Here is a 22,736-nt window from a genome sequence, read left to right as displayed (position 1 = left end):
TGAGTAGCTGAACTAGATGGTGTCCGTAATGCCTTTGCATCTGTTGTGAAAGGTTGAAAGCGGTTCTCTTTGGTTTTAGTGGTGGGCTTTAGCAGTAAGACTTGAGTTGCATAGATTTGTAAAAAATAATTGGCCATGTGTTTGAGTCTGAGTGTTTAAAAAAACAACTTATATTTAAGGCCTACAAGACGTTTGCCAACCGGGTGTCCCACCTCAAGCGTAAGCTGGACAGCCTCAAGGCCACCTTACCAGACCTGGATGAGTCGCCCCTCCCCTCGCCCTCGATGGACGCCCCGTCCCCCAATGGCTCAGAGTCCCCCTTCCGTGGCCTGGCCGACCCAGAATCTGACTTGGATGGCCTGGCCATGGATGATGAGGCGGAAATCACTCTGGGGGAAGCACCCAGCCCCCTGTCCTCCCCCGGTGGCTCCCCAAAGCAGGGCTTCACTGTCGGGGAGTCAGACAACCGCGATGTGGAGGACATGGAGCTCTCGGATGAGGAGGAGGCAGAGAGCGTCGGTATCATAGGTGAGGGGGAATGGCAGGTGATGCAGAGCAGGGATTGGGCGCAGGGTGTTAAGGGACAGGATGTATTACTTTTATGTGCCTCATTATAGCTATAAGACTAGATTGTATTGCAACTTGTTTCCTCTGTTTTCACAGTTGAGGAGCAAGTTGAAAGTCCCGTCCCATCTCCAGACTCCATTCCTGTGCCTGTTGTCACACAGCTGCCGCTGGCCACAGAGGCAAAGCCTGTCCCACAGGCTACACCTTTCCCAGCTCTCATGATCCCAGTGACCCCTATAACCAACCTATCAGGCAACCTCGCCAATGTAGACCTGGGTAAAATTAGCTCTATCCTCAGCAGCATCACCTCTGTCATGAAGAAACCAGGTGAGAAACTTCAGTTATTGTAACATCATAAAGGCACTACATGCAGGCAGCCACTATTGCATCAACGGCACAGTTATTCTGATGGCACATCATAAGCACCATTACATCATCAACACTGTTATTCTGATTTTGCAGTCCAAGGTTGGGGTCAATTCAACCCTTTAATTAAAATTGTTTAATTTGAATTAAAAGTATAATTTTATTAAAGTAAATTAAACTATGACGTGAAAGTCTCATTCCAAATATTTTACCAAAAGCATCTGTCAGTTAATTCTTTAAAAAATAGATACAATTTCAAATATTACCTTGATTATAACTCATAGATGTCGAACAGTATTTTTGTGTGCTTTTGTCATGATGTGTTAGGTTGTTCTGGTGTGTTTGATTTGATATAATGCCTTCTGGGGAAATAATTTAATAACATGTAAGTGAAATATACATTATTGAAGACAACCTACAAAATTATTGTTTTAGGGGAATGAGTTAAAAATGAAATGGTTCATCCATGTGTTAAACATAGTATTGGCTACCATACATTATGTATAGTGATGTATGTACAGTTAAATAATAGCCATTTACATTGAACACAAATGAGCTGAAATAAAAGATCCCAGACTCATACTCATTGGCTGGGCCTAGCTCCCCAGTGGGTGGGCCCATGCCCTCCCAGGCCCACCCATGTCTGCACTCCCTGCCCAGTCATGTGAAATCCATAGATTAGGGCCTAAAGAATTTCAATTGAATGATTTTCTTATATGAACTGTAACTCAGCAAAATCTTTGAAATTGTTGCATGTTGCGTTTTTTATATTTGTGTTCAGTATAAATAGCCGTTACCTATTTGAATTTCATTGAATTAAATTCAGTTTCCTTTAATTCAAATTGTGTTTTCTGTGGGGTGTGGTCAATTAAAATGTAATACAATAATTGAATTATAATTCAATTCACAGTTCAATTCAGAATCGACGCTGTTATTCTTATGTCACTTGTAGCTTAGTATTGTTCCTTTAGCTACGGTTACATCCTCAAAACATCCTGTTGATTGTGACAACCATAACATTCTATTACATTGTTAAACAGCATTTGACATCACAACATCTTGTGAAGTCAGTGTAACTGAGAAGCCAGTTTTTAGAGCATTTACCAACTATTCAGTCTGCTGGTCATTAACAAGGTTCCGTCACGGTGATCATCGACAATACATATTCCACTACCCCATGAGAGGATAATAAATGGCCAATTTTAAAATTAAAATCTGTATTTTCCTCCCTCTCCAGGAGTGAGTCCAGGTGCTTCTTTGGTCTGCCCCTCCTCTCCAGCCAAGGCCACCCCTCCTGCCCCAGTAGCCCCCCAGGTAGCCAGCCCTCTGGCCAGCGTCTTATCCAAAGTGGACATGACTCCCGAGGCACTCCTCAGTGCACTGTCTAAAACCCAGGAGCAGGCCAGCGGGCGACATGGTGAGAAACTGGGGTAGAGCAAATGTCAAAGAGCGACTGAATTCATTGATCCCCCATGTTTTTCTGTTGCTCATGAAGAAAAACATGATTTCAGTCTTGAGGGTGTGGTTTGATGTGCGTGTGTTATCATACCCTGGCAGTTACTGATGTTTGTAGCTCTTGACACCGTAGCAACAAACTAGCCTACCACTTCCTCAAAACAGTCAGACGAAATAACTCAGTAAAACATTTGGACTTTTTTGCATAGGAGGTTTTAATCACACAACTATACATCTAGCTAAGGTGTTTGGTGCAGTATTTCTTAAGTAACTAAAAATGTGCCTGGAAACTAGTAATGCTCTGCAGACTATAGAGTCTGCTGCTACTAGAGTATGCATCTGTCTGGCACATCTGTCATGTTTCATAGTGAATCGCGTTACAAAGCAGGTCGCTGTGGGACACAAGATGCTTGCAAATGTGTTTTGAATTTTTTTATTTTTTTAATAAGTGGCAGATGGGATACAAGTAAGTGTGCATCACCTCAATTCTAATTTAGTCTAAAACAGTGGCAGACTCAGTGCTTAACTTGGGCAGGTCATAGAACTAAGTATCGGCACCTCACATTGTCTACTGCTTGAGTTCCTGCACCTCTACAGTGCCTTCAGAAAGTATTCACACCACTTGACTTTTTCCACATTTTGTTACGTCACAGCCTGAATTTAAAATGGATTCAATTGAGATTTTGTGTCACTGGCCTACACACACTAACACATGAAGTCAAAGTGGAATGATGTTTTTAGAGATGTTTACAAATGAATTCAAAATGAGAGGCTGAAATATCTTGTGTTAATCGGTATTCAACCCCTTTGTTATGGCAAGCCCAAATGAATTAAGGAGTAAAAATGTGCTTAACAAGTCACAATGAGTTGGATGAACTCACTCTGTGTGCAGTAATAGTGTTTAACATGATTTTTTATGACTACCTCATCTCTCTACCCCACACATACAATTATCTGTAAGGTCCCTCTGTCGAGCAGTGAATTAAAAAGTGTATTCAACCACAGGGAGGTTTCCCAATGCCTTGCAAAGAAGGGCACCTATTGGTAGATGGGTACAACAAAAGTATTCAGACATTGAATATTCCTTTGAGCATGGTGAAGTTATTAATTACACTTTGATGGTGTATGAATACACCCAGTCACTATAAAGATTCAGGCGTCCTTCCTAACTCAGTCCCTGGAGAAGAAGGAAACCGCTCAGGGATTTCACCATGGGGCCAATGGTGACTTTGTCACACACACCCTGACCTTAGTTTGCTTTGTTTTCTTTATTATTTTGGTTAGGTCAGGGTGTGACAAGGGTGATATATGTGTTTTTGTATTGTCTAGGGTTTTTTGTAAGTCTATGGGTTTTCACAAGTCTAGGTATTTATATGTATGGTTGCCTAGATTGGTTCTCAATTAGAGGCAGCTGTTTATCGTTGTCTCTGATTGAGAACCATATTTAGGCAGCCATATTCCTTGGGTTATTTCGTGGGTCATTGTCTATGTGTTATTTGCCTGTGTCAGCACTATATTTAGCTTCAAGTTCGTTTTGTTGTTTTGTAGTTTAAGTGTTTCTTCGTCTTCATTAAAATAAGATGTATTCATATCACGCTGCGCCTTGGTCTCCTCCATACATCGAACGTGACAGACTTTAAAACAGTTCCAGAATTTAATGGCTGTGATAGAACACTGAGGATGGATCAACAACATTGTAGTTACTCCACAATACTAACATAAATGACAGAGTGATAATAGAATACAAATATTCCAAAACATGCATCTTGTTTGCATTAAAGCACTAAAGTAAAACTGCAAAGAAATTGACATTTGGTCCTGAATATAAAGCGTTATGTTTGGGGCAAATCCAACACATCACTGAGAACCACTCTTCATATTTTCTTTATTTTTTATATATATTTTTAATCCCTTATTCTCTCAATTTTCATGGTATGCAATTGGTAGTTAGTCTTGTCCATTGCTGTGACTCCCGAGAGCTGTGCGTCTCCTGAAACACAACTCAGCCAAGCACTGCTTCTTGACACAATGCCCGCATAACCTGGAAGCCAGCCGCACCAATGTGTCGAAGGAAACACTGTACCACTGGTGATCGTGTCAGCGTGCACTGTGCCCGGCCCTCCACAGGAGTCGCCAGTTGCGCATTGGGACAAGAACATCCCTGCCGGCCAAACCTTCCCCTAACCCGGATGACATTGGGCCAATTGTGTGCTGCCCCATGGGTCTCCCGGTCGCGGCTGGCTGCGACAGAGCCTAGACTCGAACCAGCATCTCTAGTGGCACAGCTAGGCACTCTCGATGCAGTGCCTTAGACCACTGCACCACTCGGGAGGCCCCCTTCATATTTTCAAGCAAGGTGGTGGCTGCATCATGTTATGCTTGTAATTGGCAAGGGAGTTTTTTGGGGTGATAAAAATAAACGGAATAGAGCTAAGCACAAGAAAAGAAGGATACCTGGTTGTCTGCTTTCCAACACACTGCAAAACAAATTCACATTTCAGTGGAAATATACACTGGAGTTGAAGAATTGTAAAGATTATGTGCAAATATTGTACAATCCTGGTGTGCAAAGCCCTTTGGGACTTACCCAGAAAGACTCTCGGCTGTAATTGCTGCTAAAGGTGATTCTAACGTGTATTGTCTCAGGGGTGTGAATACTTGAAATAAATTGTTATATTTCTGTATTTCATTTTATATACATTTGCAAAAATGTCTAAACGTGTTTACACTTTGTCATTGTGGGGTATTTTGTGTGTGTGTGTAGATGGGTGATCGAAAAAACATTATTTAATCCATTTGAATTCAGGCTGTAACATAACAAAATGTGGAATAAGTCAAGTGTTATGAATACTTTCATAAGGCACTGTAAGTGGCCACTCCATAAAGGGCTCATGGACCAAGTGTTCTTTCAACAAATCCAACAAAACTCAGTTTTTCAATATACAGTGCATTTGGAAAGTATTCAGACCCCTCGACTTTTTCCACATTTTGGTATGTTACAGCCTAATTCTAAAATTGATTAAATATATTTGTTTTTCTCTCACCCATCTACAAACACACACACACACACACAGTACCCCTTAATGACATCAATCTACACACGATACCCCATAATGACAAAGCAAAAACAGTTTTTTTTGTGTGCAAATGTATTTATTTTTTATAATGAAAAACCGATACCTTATTTACATAAGTATTCAGATCCTTTGCTATGAGACTCGAAATTGAGTTCAGGTGCATCCTGTTTCCATTGATCATCTTTGAGATTTTTCTACAACTTGATGGAAGTCCACCTGTCTATATAAGGTCTCACTGTTGACATTTCATGTCAGAGGAAAAACCAAGCCATGAGGTCGAAGGAATTGTCCGTAGAGCTCCGAGGCACAGATCTGGGTACCAAAACATTTCTGCAGCATTGAAGGTCTCCAAGAACACAGTGGCCTCCATCATTCTTAAATGGAAGAAGTTTGGAACCACCAAGACTCTTCCTAGAGCTGGCCGCCCAAGCCAAACTGCGCAATCGGGGGAGAAGGGCCTTGGTCAGGGAGGTGACCAAGAACCTGATGTTTACTCTGAAAGAGCTCCAGAGTTCCTCTGTGGAGATGGGAGAATCTTCCCGAAGGACAACAATCTCTGCAGCACTCCACCAATCAGGCCTTTATGGTAGTGGCCAGATGCAAGCCACTCCTCAGTAAAAGGCACATGACAACCCACTTGGAGTTTGCCAACAGGCACCTAAAGGACTCTCAGACCAGGAGAAAAGATTCTCTTGTCTGATGAAACTAAGATTAAACTCTTTGGTCTGAATGCCAAGCGCCACATCTGGAGGAAACCTGGCACCAACTGTATGGTGAAGCATGGTGATGGCAGCATCATACTGCAAGGATTGTTTTCAGTGGCAAGGACTGGGAGACTAGTCAGGATCAAGGGAAAGATTAACAGAGCAAAGTAAAGAGAGATCCTTGATGAAAACCTGCTCCACATCCCTCAGGACCTCAGACTGGGGGCGAAGCCAGAGCCCGGACTTGAACTCGATCAAACATCTCTGGATAGGCCTGAAAATATCTGTGCAGCGACGCTCCCCATCCCAACCAACAGAGCTTGAGAGGAACTACAGAGAAGAAAGGGAGAGACTCTCCAAATACAGGTGTGCCAAGCTTGTAGCGTCATACCCAAGAAGACTCGAGGCTGTAATCGCAGCCAAAGGTGCTTCAACAAAGTACTGAGTAAAGGGTCTGAATACTTATGTAAATGTGATATTTAAGTTAATTTTTTATGGATTTGCTAAAATGTCTAAACCTGTTTTTGCTTAGTCATAAATTCAGAGAACCAGATTGTAATTTTGGTGCGCAAAGAAATGAAATATGAGTTCATTCAGGTGTGGGTGCCAGGCTCATTCTCTTCAGGACAACCCAGAGTATGACACCATGTCATCTTGAAACTACACAAAATATAGTGATTATAAACATTGACACTGTATGACATGAGTTTTATGATATGGAAATGTGAAGTGCACATTTAGACTCAGGTGTTTGGCTTGTTGTATGACATCAAAGCGATATTTATTGTAATACTCAACGTCTCATCTTTCAAAATACATTGAGTCGTCTTATTTCACAGCATTTCCCTCATTCGCAAAAGCTGCCCAATTACCGGAAGGACTAGGGGCAACTTCTAGTGGTCCCATGTGGCTCTGTTGGTAGAGCATGAGGGTTGCGGGTTTGATTCCCACAGGGGACCGGTACGAAATAGTATGATAAATGTAGGCACTCACTACTGTAAGTCCCTCTGGATAAGAGCATCTGCTAAATTACTAAAATGTAAATGTAAAACCGATACAGCACTGTGAAGCGCTGAGCCATAGCTCTGACGTAATGTATGGCATGTTACTGTACAGCCACTACATTCCAAATTTAGGTGCTTATTATTTTCAACCCGTATATGGGTATGAGACAAACACTGATTTCGAGGGTGAAAAAAACATTGTTTCTAATTGACAGAATGTTGCTAATTGAGTAGCAAAAATGGTGACAGACAGAGAGCATAGATCTCTACTCTGTTATCACTTATTGTACTGAATCGTTCAGATTCGTACAATTGGGGTTGCCATTCATAGTTGTCATGTATTTTAACACATTTCCTTTTCTCTCCTTTTTTCCCGCTCCCTCGTAGGCCTCTCCACTCTTCTGAACAGCCCAACGGGAAACCTCTCCTCATACTCCCCCAGTACAGGCAAGCTCCCTCCCTCCGCCTCCACCCCTACAGTACCCTCTCGAGGCCTTTCTCTCACCTCCTCTACGCTCGAACCAACCCCATCAGCCCCTACAGTGGGGAATACCACCACCGTCCTTCAGGCAACATCCCTTACCCAGCCCACACAGCCTCTAGACATCGGCCCTCACAGAGGGCTGGTCCTTGAGCAAGAGAAGGAAGAAAAGCCCTCTGCTTCCAGCCTGGAGTCCAAGATCCACAGCTTCCTGCAGGGTAACCCTGGCTTTAATGCCTTTAACCTGGGCTTGACTAGCGAGACCATGCAAGCGGGAGGCAGCGAAATCAGCCCCTTAGCGGGTACAGAGACCCTAGAGGGCACCCCGGTGCGGGACGAGGCCGGAGGAGGCACCCCCACCCTGGATGAGTTCTTGGACACACCAGGAGGAGCAGAGCCCTTCCTGGCCAAGCAAGGTCAGGTCTCTTCTGGGGGAGTTCTTAAACAACCAGATGGCAGCCTGTCTCAGTCTCCAACTGCCTACCACAGCCAAGCCTGGCAGGATCCCAACAACCCTCATGTCCACTTAGGAACGGTACCAGGTGCTCCGAATGGGCAGGGGTACCACCAGTTGCCTTATGGAGGGAATGAAGAGATGCATGGAATAGGTCCTTCACTCAGAGAGTCTGGGTTGGCCCATTACCAGCCCATCACGACACAGGTGTCAGCCCCAACCCTCGGGGAGGGGTTACCCAGTAACACACCAGGAGGGCCTCCGGCAGGGCCAAACCCCAGTGTGAGTGAAGGAGGATGGTATGGTAATCCCTACCCAGAGGGACGGGTCCTGCATCCTAACAACCACAACATGGCTGCATCAGGGGCAGGAGATGGCAAAACCCCCATGTCAGGACGGTATGCATACCAGGGGGAGGGGCAGACGCAGCCCTACCAAACAAAGGATCCTCAAACTCTGCTTTCCCAACAGGGGGCCAACCCCTCAAGCTTCCTCACCAGCCCTCTGCCCCCCATTCCCCAGCTGCCTCCACCGCCCTTCCCTGGAATACCAGCCCCACCACAGGACTACCAGAGCTCGCCCGCATCTGTCATTGTGCGAGGGGTGATGGTGCCTGTGGAGCAACCCTCACCAAACCCTGAGATGGAGGATGACAGGGCGGGCTTCAGTGCATTGGGCGGTCCAGTGATTATCAGTGATCACCAGCACAAATCTGCTTTCCAACCTGAGGGCCAACCCTATCACCCAGATGACCTTAATCGCCATGCCGATGACCCCCGTCATCACCCTGACAATTTCCCTTGTCACACTGACGACCTCCGCCGCCACCCCAACGATCTACGCCGTCAGCCTGACGACCTGCATCACCTTGACAACTTCCGTCAGCACCCCCACGACCTCCATCGTCACCCAGACGATCACTATTATCACCCAGACGATTTCCACCATCTACCTGTAGACGATCCTCATTATCCTTATAGAGTCAGAGAGCGCCTCACTCCCCCCCTCTCTCCCTCAGAAGACCCTTACTACTATAACTACCCTCCACGCAGCCCTTCCCCTTCATATGGTCACAGACCCCCCCTTCACCCTCACATGGACCTGCACCACCCTGACCACATGCCCCTGCCACCCCGGCCTCCACACCGTCCTCTCCACCCAGTTCACCAGCCACACCTGAGAGGCCTCCCGTGGGGTCCCCCACGCCCAACCCTCTGTGGGCCCATGCTCAGGGGGAAACGGCCAGGGCCTCCTTTCGGGGGACACCCCAGAGGGGGACCAGGTGGTCCGTTTTTTCCTCCCAAAAGACCACACCTACCTCCGCGCTTCTGACTTGTCAACTGACTGGGGTGACATCAAATTACAGTGCTTAGGCTACCAGAATGTCATTGTGGCAGGGGGCGCGACACATCGAGGCTAGAAGAGGAGGAGAGATGAGTTGGGAAGAAGCAGAAGAATTGAGGTGTACTTTTCTCTGCACCCCTTCTTGGTTTAAGAGGCCTGAGAGGAAGAGGGGAATAGATGAGTACAATTGGAGGAGGAGTAAATTGGGAGGATCTAAAGGAATCGAGGAGAGGATGAGTGAAGATGTGGATCTGGAGAAAGAGGGAATGGAGAGGTCGGCCTGAACAACGGAGACACAGCGGAATAGAAGAAAATAAGAGGTGGATATATTATTCAGTTTGATTTTTGTTCTCATATTTGTTCAAATATAAAATGTTAAGTCTGTTATTCATCTCCCCCCCCCTGAATTAGTGCTAAGCGTGCAATATGCTTGTGTGCATGCGTTAGCGTAAGTGAGCTAAATCCAAGACTACTACTGTTCATTATTTAAACTGCATTTTAAGACGTTATTCTTTTGCAAAGTAGGCCTAAGCGTCAGGGATGGGTCGTTTCTCTTGTCGTTTTCCCATTGAAAAGACCTAGCCATGATCCCGTCAATCAGGATAATCTCTACTACGTGGTCTCTTTTTGTTTACGCTACATTTTATGTACGTAGACGCAAAGAGAATCTGAACTTAATATTACGTTATTTCCTTCTACAGTATCCGTTTGTGTAGCTGGGGGGAAACTGATGATAAATTCCATAAATGTTATGATTTTGAATGTTACATTTGTTAAGCAACACTTTGTTCAGTGCGAAAGATTGAACCTTTTACTGGCTGTGTCATCACTTCTCTCATTTCTCAGAGAAAGATGACGCCAGCACAGAGGTAATATTAGAATAAAACAAGGCTTAGGGGTGAGAGGGGGATGGTATTTTTCTTTGCCCCTAAACAACGAAGAAGAAAAGAAGTTCATTTTGGAATTGGATCAAGAAACGTTCTGCCTTCAGCTACCTTTTACTTGTACTGACTTTAATAAAAACCTGATTTGAAAACCGCAATGGAAGGTTTCTTTCTTTCTCAGCCTGCGGAAATGCCTCTCACAGCTGCCTGAGTCATGTTTGCCTAGTCTTCTTCCACCACGATTCTTTCCCATCATCACCTCTTCCACAATAACGTTAAATGCTCATCAGGTTTTGGTCAATTTGAATTTAAAGCAGTCAATTCAAGATGTAAACTGAAGTTCTAATTCAATAATACATTTTTTTTTAAATGGCATTATTGAGAAGCTATTTTCAATGACTTCTCAATAATTTCTTAGGGAGATGGTATTTATCCATTTAGGGATTTAATATTCAAATAATTTCCTGGATTCACTGACTAAAATTCTAATTGACCCCAACCCTGATGCCCATGCACTAAACGGAAGTCGAACAGAGAAATGTAAGTGCTTTCTCGTCTGTTGTACTGTAGGAAGCAATAGCCTAAGTGAATCACATCTGTTGCCATGCAACGTGCTACATAATTAATTTACTTAGAGTTAATTAGCTCGTGACCATATATTAGTTCAGCCAACAAGGTCATACCTTGTAGGTCAGCTTAGAAACACTCGGGGCATACATCTTACGACACAAGACTTAGCAAGTGTATTAGAGGCATATCATTGCATTTCAACAGTAAACACCAAAGAATTAAACTTGATTAGGAAGCTTTTGTCAGACCTGGCATGTTTTTGAAAGTAATTTATTCTGCATGCAGGACCTTGTTATTTCAGACTAGGGCCTCTATTCATAGAGCGTTTGAGTAGGAGTGCTGATCGAGGATCAGTTTTCAGCACTCATACTCTGAGAAGCTTTATGAATATCGGCACAGATTCATACGATGTTGCCAACCATTTTCGTTCGATGGTTAGATGACTGATATTCTCAACTGCTAGTTTTCATGGGGGGAGGATCATAGCCCGCTGGTGCCTGATATAAAATGTTTTGAAACACAAAGTATTCCGTGACGACAGTGCAAACCTCCACTGCCCTGTAACTAAGATATAAAACAACAAGCAATAAAGTACATTATTTACATGATTGGTTAGATTGACAGGTTGATGGGCTTTTAGATCAGGGGCCTTATTCATAAAGCTTCTCGGAATAGGAGTCTGGATTTAGGATCAGTTTTGCAATTTCGATTACAATAAATACGATTTCATGGACAGTTGACCTGATCCTTTGAGACTCTTGATACATATTGCCCCAGGTTAAATTAAATTGAATGGTCTGTCGATCAATTTAGACAGCAAAAGCACAACGGCTGGATCTGCTGTTGATAGGGTATGTTAAATAATGAATGGTTAGTGAAGGACCTCAATTTAAGGTTACCTAAACATTAGGACTAGACTGTCCCCGGCCTTAGGTCAATGTTTTTGCTGCCAGTGCACACTATTCTATCACCGTAGCCTGCATCACTATGCTTCCATGAAAATACTTTCGACATTCAGTTGTAGAAAACCTGTACCTTTCGGCATGGGGTCAACCACTACATGACCAAAAGTATGTGGACACCTGCTCGTCAAACATCTAATTTCAAAGTCACTGGCATTAATATGGAGTTTGTCCCCCCCCCCCCTTTGCTGCTATAACAGCCTCCACTCTTCTGGGAAGGCTTTCCTCTAGATGTTAGAACATTGCTGCGGGACTTCCATTCAGCCACGAGCATTAGTGAGGTCGGACACTGATGTTGGGCGATTAGGCCTGGCTCGTAGTCTGCGTTCCAATTCATCCCTAAGCTGTTCGGTGGGGTTGAGGTCAGGGCTCTGTGCAGGCCAGTCACGTTCTTCCACACAGGTCTTGACAAACCATTTCTGTATGGACCTTGCTTTGTGCATGGGGGACATTGTCATGCTGAAACAGGAAAAGGGGCTGCCCCAAACTGTTAACACAAAGTTGGAAGCACAGAATTGTCTAGAATGTTATTGTATGCTGCAGCCTTAAGATTTCCCTTCACTGAAACTAAGGGGCCTAGCCCGAACCATGAAAAACAGCCCCAAACCATTATGCCTTATCCACCAACCTTTACATTTACCACTATGCATTCTGGCAGGTAGTGTTCTCCTGGTATCCGCCAAACCCAGATTTGTCCGTCGGACTGCCAGATGAAGTGTGATTCATCACTCCAGAGAACGTGTTTCCACTTCTCCAGAGTCAAATTGCGGCAAGGTTTACACCACTCCAGCCGACGCTTGCATTGTGCATGGTGATATTAGGCTTGTGTGTGGCTGCTCGGCCATGGAAACCCATTTCATGAAGCTCCCGACAAACAGTTATTGTGCTGATGTTGCTTCCAGAGGCAATTTGGAACTCGGTAGTGAGTGTTGAAACCGAGGACAGACGATTTTTACGTGCTTCAGCATTCGGCAGTCCCGTTCTGTGAGCTTGTGTGGCCTACCACTTCACAACTGGGCTTGTGTTGCTCTTAGACGTTTCCACTTCACAATAACAGCACTTACAGTTGACCGGGGCAGCTCCAGAAGGACAGAAATCTGATAAACTAACTTGCTGGAAAGGTGGCATCCTATGACGCTGTCACTTTGAAAGTCACCAAGCTCTTCAGTACGGGCCATTTTACTACCAATGTTTGTTTATGGAGATTGCATAGCTGTGTGCTCGATGTTATACACCTGTCAGCAACCGGTATGGTTGAAATAGCCTCATCCACTAATTTGAAGGGGTGTCCACAAACTTGTGGACATGTAGTGTATATTATTCTTTACTAAAAAGATGAGCTTTGATAAATGTTGTAGTTTAAATTAAATGCACTGCTGTTTTGATCAAATTCTGACCTTGACTTTAATATAAAACATTCTCTATGTGATTCTTTACAATATTAACAATACTAGAATAAGAAAAATTTACCAAACACGTAAATGCTGCCAGGGCAAATATGTCTCAAGTAGGCTTTGAATAAGTACTGAGGGAATAACATTTTAAGGAAGGTTGAAATGTCAGTTAAGTGTTGATTGAGCTTAATTGGAAAATAGACAAGATCATTGTAGCATTTTGTGGCTTTTTCAGTAATGGGAAAAGTGCTTGTGAGCTACCCATAAAAAAATAATATTTAGTATTCGGGCGCTAGATGTCAGTAAAGACTCTCAGGCATTTGTATCGCAGTAGGACCATACGATAACATCTGACTGAGCAATGTTTTGAGACACAAGTAAAGTATCACACGGTCATGGTTTACATGCAGCGTAGTATTGCCTATTCATAAGGACCGTGCCGCCTCGCCTCGCCTGGCGAGAGCGTTGGACGTTTCCCCGCCCATTTTAAGAGCCCCGCATTTAAAGGTCTTGACGAATGTTTTAAATTGTGACCCAATCAGTGCCCGGAGCCGTGCATAAAAAATAGCTCCGTGGCCCCATGTTTTGCCCAGGCTCTTTCCCAAGTGCGCGTTTCCGAACTGTGCTGTGTGTAGGCCAGGGGCGTGTTAAGCAGGGCGCAACATTTGGATAGAATTACGGTATGTAGAACAAACATGCCTATAATCCGATATGTAGAATAAAGACTCACGTCGGGCCGATTCATTGAATTTCTATCTGCAACGTTCGAGAACGTTTTGCAACTGAACGTGGCCCAGGTGCAGGCACATTCAGTAAACAGACGCACAAACAGATAATAATTACAGGTCAGAGGCTAATATCCTACAAATTATAACGTTTTTACGAATGTTGAATGGAAAATTCTAGAGTAAAAAAAAATGTCAACATGATGTAAAGAGACTGTTATTTGAATATTAGAGCCACTCTCTACAAGTGTGCATACCATCAACGCACATGCACATTAACAAAGGAGCTAATGCATCCCTTGTAGTTTTCATGTGCAAATATCCGTGTAGTGCTCAAGGAAGGATATTCCATGAATGCAAAATGACTTTAAAATGAAAACATGACTTGCAGCTATAGCCTACCATTTATTTTACAAGGTCTCATGTGGACAAACTAAACAATAGAGTAGCGGCCTTACAGATTGTTTTTAAATGTGTAAACCTTGTGGGATTTTGTTCACATAAAACAACTGTGAAGTGAAGTCTAACTCTGTTCTCTGTGCATTGCCCCTACAAGGATAATTGTTAGCCTAATTTATGATGAAAGTTGTTTTATATGCTTTATTAATTGATTTCCCTCACCTTATCTTACTCTGTTCTAATACCTATTTTCTTTCCATCCTTCCTTTCTCCTTCTGTTAACAGTAAGCTGGATGACTCTGTGATATGGTGACCTGTGCGAGGAGTGGGAAACCGCTGGCGAGAGTGACATACAATACAACAAGGACTGGTGTCATCTCAATGTCCACTAAACCACAGTAATAACACATTTAACACCGCCAAATAAGTATTAAATACAGGGCAGTTTCTCTGACACAGATGTAGCCCTGTGATGGTATCAAATTCAAGATCGAGCAAGAATTTCTATTGAAAATACTTTTGAGTCCAGGATTAGGCATAATCCGTGTCTGGGACAACTCCCCTACATGACAGGCCTTGTGTTGGCCATAATTTAGTTCAGCAAAGTAATTATATTGATCAATTCCATAGGTTTGTGATACAATTTTAGTCAAGGTACATTGTTACTCAAGCACCCTCTAGTGGTGCAATGTGACTTATTTGAGAAGGGCCACAGTGTTATTATCAGGGTGATGGTATGATTCTCTAAGGCTGCGTCGCAAATGGCTCTCTGGTCAAAGTAGTGCACTATATAAATAATCTCGTTCCCTAACACTTCCGGCAAAATAAGAAAGCCAATAAGATTGACGTGAAATTTACAGCGTGATAGGCATTGGCTTAATCGGCTTAATCTACCAACCAATCATCTCCCGCTGCACCTTCCCCCACTTTTCTTGCACACCTCTGTCATATCAGAGAGGAAGAGGTTAAGCAAGAGGGTTTACTTTGCCCAAAATCTGTCCTTGAAAAATAAGCCCACAATTGAGTCATTTTTGTGTCAAATTTGCTACTTGAGGCTTATTTGATCTAATCTAACTTTAGTGATGCTTAGGTTGTTACAAATGCACTGATATAAGTGGTACTTTGTCAACTTTGGAAAAAAAACTAATTTACATCAGAGTATTGTGCCGGAGGGGATGGCAGCCATTTTACGGGCTCCTGACCAATTGTGCTATTTTGTGTTTTCTTGCTCTTTTTTTTGTACATAATGTTTCCGCCATCGCTTCTTATCACAGAAAATAGCTTCTGGACATCAGAACAGAGATTACTCACCTCGAACTGGACGAGGATTTTTTCTTTGGAGTCTGACACAAAGGATATACTGCTCCTCCCGGACCAGGCCCAAATCCCCGTCATTTTGTGTGAAGAGGAGACAGCATTACAGAGGTCACAGAGCCGGATGCATCGCGAGCCCGTGATGATGAGTGGATAATCTGCCTTTACCCTCCATTCTACTGGAGAACTGGAGAATAAACTGGATGAGCTCCATTTGAGACTATCCTATCAACAGGACATAAAAAAACGTAATATCCTGTGTTTCACCGAGTCAAGGTCATGTATAATATACAATTGCTGGATTTTCCGTGCATCGGCAAGACAGAACAGCAGCCTCCGGTAAGATCGGGGGGGGGTGTGTCTCTTTTTCAACAACAGCTGGTGCGTGATCTTTAGTATTATGGAAGTATCAAGGTTTTGCTCACCTGAGTTAGAGTACCTCCTGATAAATTGTAGACCACAGTTCCATCTGTATTCTTCATAGATGTCTATTTACCACCACAAATCGATCCTGGCACTAAGACCGCACTCAACGAGCTGTATAAAGCCATAAGCATACAATACAATTTTTATCCAGAGGCGGCGCTCCTAGTGGCCGGGGACTTAAATCCAGGACAGCTGATATCCTTTTTACCTCATTTCTACCAGCAATGTCACATGTACAACTAGAGTAAAAATAGTCTAGATCAGTTTTACTCCACACACAGAGATGTGTACAAAGCTCGACCTCCATTCATCCGATGGCATTGAGGAGTATACCACATCAGTAACCCGCTTCATTAATTATTAAGTGCATCGACGACATTGTCCCCACAGTAACTGTACGTACATATCCCAACCAGAAGCCATGGATTACAGGCAACATCCACACTGATCTAAAGGCTAGAGCTGCTGCTTTCAATGAACTGGACACTTGTAATGCTCCGGGTGTCGTAGGTGTGGAGTCAAATGCAGGAGACAGAGAGTTCAATGCTGTGCGTCTTTAATAGCACCAAACGCACCACAGGGTGCTCACAATAGTTACGTTCCCAAACACAGGGAATCAAAATGTACAACGGAAAAAATCACGACCAGGCACTAACACGTACCTCTACAACAGAGCCGAAGGTTACACTGAAATAATCCAGCACAACAACCAGGCGGGCCGGCTGTCTAATAAAGACAAACTAATTAAACATAAACAGGTGCTACCACTAAACATACAAGGAGGGGGAGGAAAGACAATCAGTGGCAGCTAATAGGCCGGTGACGATGACCGCCGAGCGCCACCCGCCCGGGAAAGGGAACCACCCTCGGTCGGACTCGTGACAACACTAATCTGGACACTTATAAGAAATCCCACTACGCCCTCCAACAAACCATAAAACAGGCAAAGCATCAATACAGAACTAAGATCGAATCCTACTACACCTGTTCTGACGCCCGTCAAATGTGACAGGGCTTGCAAACTACCAAGGGAAACCCAGCCACGAGCTGCCCAGTGACGCGAGCCCACCAAATGAGCTAAATGCCTTCTATGCGTGTTTCGGGTCAAGCAACACTGAACCATGCATGAGAGCACCAGCTGTTCTGGACAACTGTTTGATCACGCTCTCTGTAGCCGATGGGAGTAAGACCTTAACTTTTTTTAACATTCACAAGGCCGCAGGTCCAGACAGATTACCAGAATGCGTACTCAGAGAATGCACTGACCAGCTGGCAAAGTGTATGTGTATTCACTGACATTTTCAACCTCTCCCTGACCCAGTCTCTGTAATACCTACAGTACCGTTCAAAAGTTTGGGATCACTTAGAAATGTCCTTGTTTTTGAAAGAAAAGCACATTTTTTTGTTCATTAAAATAACATCAGATTGATCAGAAGTACAGTGTAGACATTGTTAATGTTGTAAATGTCTACTATAGCTGGAAACGGCAGATTTTTTTTATGGAATATCTACATAGGCGTACAGAGACCCATTATCAGCGACCATCACTCCTGTGTTCCAATGGCACGTTGTGTTAGCTAATCCAAGTTTATAATTTTAAAAGGCTCATTAGAAAACCCTTTTGCAATTATGTTGGCACAGCTGAAAACTAGTTCTGATTAAAGAAGCAATAAAACTGGCCTTCTTTAGACTAGTTGAGTATCTGGAGCATCAGCATTTGTGGGTTCAATTAGAACTTTCTTCTGAAACTCGTCAAGTCTATTCTTGTTCTTAGAAATTAAGGCTATTCCATGTGAGAAATTGCCAAGAAACTGAAGATCTCGTACAACGCTGGGTACCACTCCCTCCACAGAACAGCACAAACTGGCTCTAACCAGAATAGAAAGAGGAGTGGGAGGCCCCGGTGCACAACTGAGCAAGAGGACAAGTACATTAGAGTGTCTAGTTTGAGAAACAAATGCCTCACAAGTCCTCAACTGGCAGCTTCATTAAATAGTACCCACAAAACACCAGTCTCAACATCAACAGTGAAGAGGCTACTCCGGGATGCTGGCCTTCTAAGTAGAGTTCCTCTGTCCCCGTGTCTGTGTTCTTTTGCCCATCTTAATGTTTTATTTTTATTGGCCAGTCAGAGATATGTCTTTTTCTTTGCAACTCTGCCTAGAAGGCCAGCATCCCGGAGTCACCTCTTCACTGCTGACGTTGAGACTGGTGTTTTGCGGGTACTATTTATTGTGTGCGTCACACACTCACACACACACATCCACACACACACATTCACATTCCTTCACACTCTTCACATATGTTGCTGTTACTCTCTTTTTATTATCTATGCATAGTCACTTTACCCCACCTACATGTACATATTACCTCAACTAACCAGTACCTCTTGTATATAGCCTTGTTATTATTTTATTGTGTTCTATTTTTCCTTTTGGTTTATTTAGCACTTTTTCTTACTCTTTTAAAACTGTGCTAAGGCTTGTGAGTAAGCATTTCACACTGTTGTATTCGGCGCATGTGATAAATACAATTTGATTTGAGTAGTGCCTGTTGTCATAGAAGACTCATCATTAACCCATTTTAACATGGACATTGCCATTGAATGCGTCCACCATTTGAAAGTAGTCAACTGGGTGGGGATTTCTATGTTGGGAGCATTCAGCCAATGAAAAACAAGAACATTTACTACTTTAAATTTGAGATGGCCTCAATGGTGCTGCCCATTCTGTAACAGATCAAAAGATGAGTCCTCTATCTCGCTCTATGGCCTGAGCATCTCCCCTTTCATTGGCTAGAATGGTCCCACCTGATCTCGCCACCTCCTGCCTGCCTCTGTAGGTCACTCCCATAGAATTATATGACCACTCCCACTTGGCCCACTTTGATTCGTTTACATCCCAGACTTATATGCGCCGTGCGCAATAGCCTGGGGGACGCAGAGCAGCCTAATACATACCTACCGAGCTCAACTGGCCAACTGGCTGTATTGTTATGATTTGATTTGCTGTGTGTAACTGTCCCTTCTCTCTTTGAATGTGTCTCTTGAAAAGAGAGGTGAGGACGACAACCCGAGGGGAGCAGAGTGGTTGAGAGACAGCTGAAGGACATGCCACTGCCACTTAGTCAGGGAAAGTAAGTGAAGCCAGAATGAGTGAGCATGGTGCCCCAAACACAAGGCCAGACAGGCTAATCTCTCTGTTACACACACACACACACACACACACACACACACACACACACACACACACACACACACACACACACACACACACACACACAGTATTCTACATGTAAACCATGTACATTTAAACCATGTATTTTACTTCCCAGATTTGATTAAAATAAAAGCAATAATAACATGTTTACTTCCCCTTAAACAACAATAACATATTTATATTATCATAGCAAACTGTTTTTATTGCTCAATTACTTGTATCTTTTGCATAAACTATAGGCTAACATCATGGCCATTGTTGATGCATTATGAGGCACAGTGAGTGACAGTCTAGATACTCCCAGCTGTGTTGATAGGATCATCATATTAATATTTGTGAGATAGATCACACTTTCGAATGTTTATAGAAAGTGCTCTATCTTGAAAATGTCACCGCTGACATGCATCTTTTTTTTAAATATTACTAAATCAACACCAGACAAATGAGCAATTAGTAAAATATCCCTTTTAATGTGATTTTAATATAATGATAACTACAACCTGTAGTTCTCTCAGGCTTCTATTTTGTCAACAGTAAAATTACTACAATATGACAAAAGAGATTATAATTATGTACATAACAAACCCTGGCATTGTAGTGGCTTTCTGGAAATGGTCAACTGATGTCCCCAAATATTTGTATTTTTTCTCTAATTTTTTCATTGAAATGCACCATCTGAAATAATCTCCTGCCAATTAAAAAACAACATCTAAACGTCAGTCATTGTATTTGATCATTACGTTGAGTAAGATGAAGTCAAAAGGTAGTTTAAAGTTCTTGGTCCTTTATCCATGCATGTGCACAGGGATGGAAGATAGGATTTAAGGACGGATGACAGATGGTAATCTCACCATTCGAGGGGAAATGAAGTGGTTTGTGTTGGGTACAAGATTGGCAAAACGAGAAACACCACTGGCTATTTAAAACGGGGATAAACACTTTGTGGTTTTGGCGAGAGCTCATAAATGCTAGTTATTGTGAGAAAATATTGTACAGTATGTGATTCTTTGAAGTGCCATGATTATTTAAATGGACAAATTTTACTTTTTTTTTTTACCCGCATGTCATGTGCAACCAGGGGAGGGGGAATCCTAGACCACCTTTACTCCACACACAGAGATGCATACAAAGCTCTGCCCCGCCCTCCATTTTAAAAAATCTGACCATAATTCTGTCCTCCTGATTCCTGCTTACAAGCAAAAACTCGCTCAATACGGAAGTGGTCAGATGACATGGATGCTACACTACAGGACTGTTTTGCTAGCACAGACTGGGAATATGTTCCGGGATTCATCCAATGGCATTGAGGAGTACACCACCTCAGTCATCAGCTTCATCAATAAGTGTGTCGATGTCGTCGTCCCCACAGTGACTGTACTTACATATCCCAACCAGAATCCATGGATTACAGGCAACATCCGCGTCAAGCTAAAGGCTAGAGCTGCCGCTTTCAAGGAGCGGGAGACTACTCCGGACGCTTATGAGAAATCCTGCTATGCCCTCAGATGAACCATCAAACAAGCAAAGCGTCAATACAGGATTAAGATTGAATCCTACTACACCGGCTCTGATGCGCGTCGGATGTGGCTGTGCTTGAAAACTATTACGGACTACAAAGGGATACCCAGACGCGAGCTACCCAGTGACGCGAGCCTCTCAGACGAGGTAAATGCCTTTTATGCTCGATTCGAGGCAAGTAACACTGAAGCATGAACGATAGCACCAGCTGTTCTGGATGACTGTGTGATCTTGCTCTCGGTAGCCGATGTGAACAAAACCTTTAAACAGGTCAACATTCACAAAGCCACTGGGCCAGACGGATTACCAGGACGTGTACTCAAAGCATGCGTGGACCAATTGTCAAGTGTCTTCACTGACAACCTCTCCCAGAAAGAGTCTAATACCTACAGTTGAAATCGAAAGTTTACATACACTTAGGTTGGAGTCATTAAAACACGTTTTTCAACCACTCTACAAATTTTACTTTGTACATGACACAAGTAATTTTTCCAACAATTGTTTACAGACAGATTATTTCACTTATAATTCACTGTATCATAATTCCAGTGGGTCAGAAGTTTACATGCACTAACTTGACTGTGCATTTAAACAGATTGGAAAATTCCAGGAAAGGATGTCATGGCTTTAAAAGCTTCTGATAGGGTAATTGACATAATTTGAGTCAATTGGAGGTGTACCTGTGGATGTATTTCAAGGCCTACCTTCAAACTCAGTGCCTCTTTGCTTGACATTATGGGAAAATTAAAAGAAATCAGCCAAGACCTCAGAAATAAAATTGTAGAGCTCCTCATCCTTGGGAGCAATTTCCAAACGCCTGAAGGTACCACGTTCATCTATACAAACAATAGTACACAAGTATAAACACCATAGGACCACGCAGCCATCATACCGCTCAGGAAGGAGACGCGTTTTGTCTCCTAGAGATGAATGTACTTTAGTGCGAAAAGTGTAAATCAATTCCAGAACAGCAGAAAATGACCTTGTGAAGATGCTGGAGAAAACAGGTTCAAAAGTATCTACAGTGGGGCAAAAAAGTATTTATTCAGCCACCAATTGTGCAAGTTCTCCCACTTAAAAAGATGAGAGAGGCCTGTAATATTCATCATAGGTACACTTCAACTATGACAGACAAAATGAGAAAAATAATTAAAAAATAAACTGAATTATCACATTTTATATAAGTATTCAGACCCTTTACTCAGTGCTTTATTGAAGCACCTTTGGCAGCGATTACAGCTTTGTCTTCTTGGGTATGACGCTACACGATTGGCACACATGTATTTGTGGCGTTTCTCCCATTCGTCTCTGTAGATCCTCTGTCAAGTTGGATGAGGAGCATCGCTGCACAGCTTTTTTTAGGTCTCTCCAGAGATTTTCGATCGGGTTCAAGTCCGGGCTCTGGCTGGGCCGTTCAAGGACATTCAGAGACTTGTCGCGAAGCCACTCCTGCGTTGTCTTGGCTGTGTGCTTAGGATTGTTGTCCTGTTGGAAGGTGAACCTTCGCCCCAGTCTGAGGTCCTGAGTGCTCTGGTGCAGATTTTTATCAAGGATCTCTCTGTACTTTGCGCAGTTACTTTGTGCAGTTCATCTTTCCCTTGATCCTGACTAGTCTCCCAGTCCCTGCCGCTGAAAAACATCCCCACAGCATGATGCTGCCACCACCATGCTTCACCGTAGGGATGGTGTTACGCCCCTGAAAACAGGGGAGAAATAATCACGAGAGTGATACAGTGTTGTATTCTCAATTCAACGTTTAGTGTAATGAGAAAAGACCGTGATTTTCCCCAGGAATATGGGTGGAGACCAGAGCAATCGATCTCCGGCTCATAGATTAAGAGCATTTCGTAGATCACAGATTAACACTTTTAGGC

At 43.3% G+C, this 22,736-nt stretch overlaps 1 protein-coding gene across 2 annotated transcripts in view; it reads left to right on the top strand.

The window, feature by feature from the left end:
• The window catches only part of LOC135552415 (regulation of nuclear pre-mRNA domain-containing protein 2-like), a 98,436-nt gene that overhangs the window by 61,535 nt on the left and 14,165 nt on the right, over positions 1-22,736 (top strand). Inside the window, exons 7-12 of one of the 2 annotated variants that reach the window (XR_010457430.1) lie at positions 180-528; positions 664-894; positions 2,171-2,350; positions 7,561-9,772; positions 14,672-14,784; positions 19,180-19,261. Coding sequence is in view for 1 of the 2 variants with exons in the window: in XM_064984012.1 (XP_064840084.1) it covers positions 180-528; positions 664-894; positions 2,171-2,350; positions 7,561-9,440 (2,640 nt within the window). In the remaining variant the exon portion in view is untranslated. Of the gene's footprint in view, positions 1-179; positions 529-663; positions 895-2,170; positions 2,351-7,560; positions 10,489-14,671; positions 14,785-19,179; positions 19,262-22,736 lie in introns of those variants that run through there. The other variant, XM_064984012.1, reaches the window with a different exon arrangement.

Source organism: Oncorhynchus masou, chromosome 13 (assembly GCF_036934945.1).
Source record: "Oncorhynchus masou masou isolate Uvic2021 chromosome 13, UVic_Omas_1.1, whole genome shotgun sequence".
NCBI classification, from domain to species: domain Eukaryota; kingdom Metazoa; phylum Chordata; class Actinopteri; order Salmoniformes; family Salmonidae; genus Oncorhynchus; species Oncorhynchus masou.
This window is presented reverse-complemented; position numbering and strand designations above follow the sequence as displayed.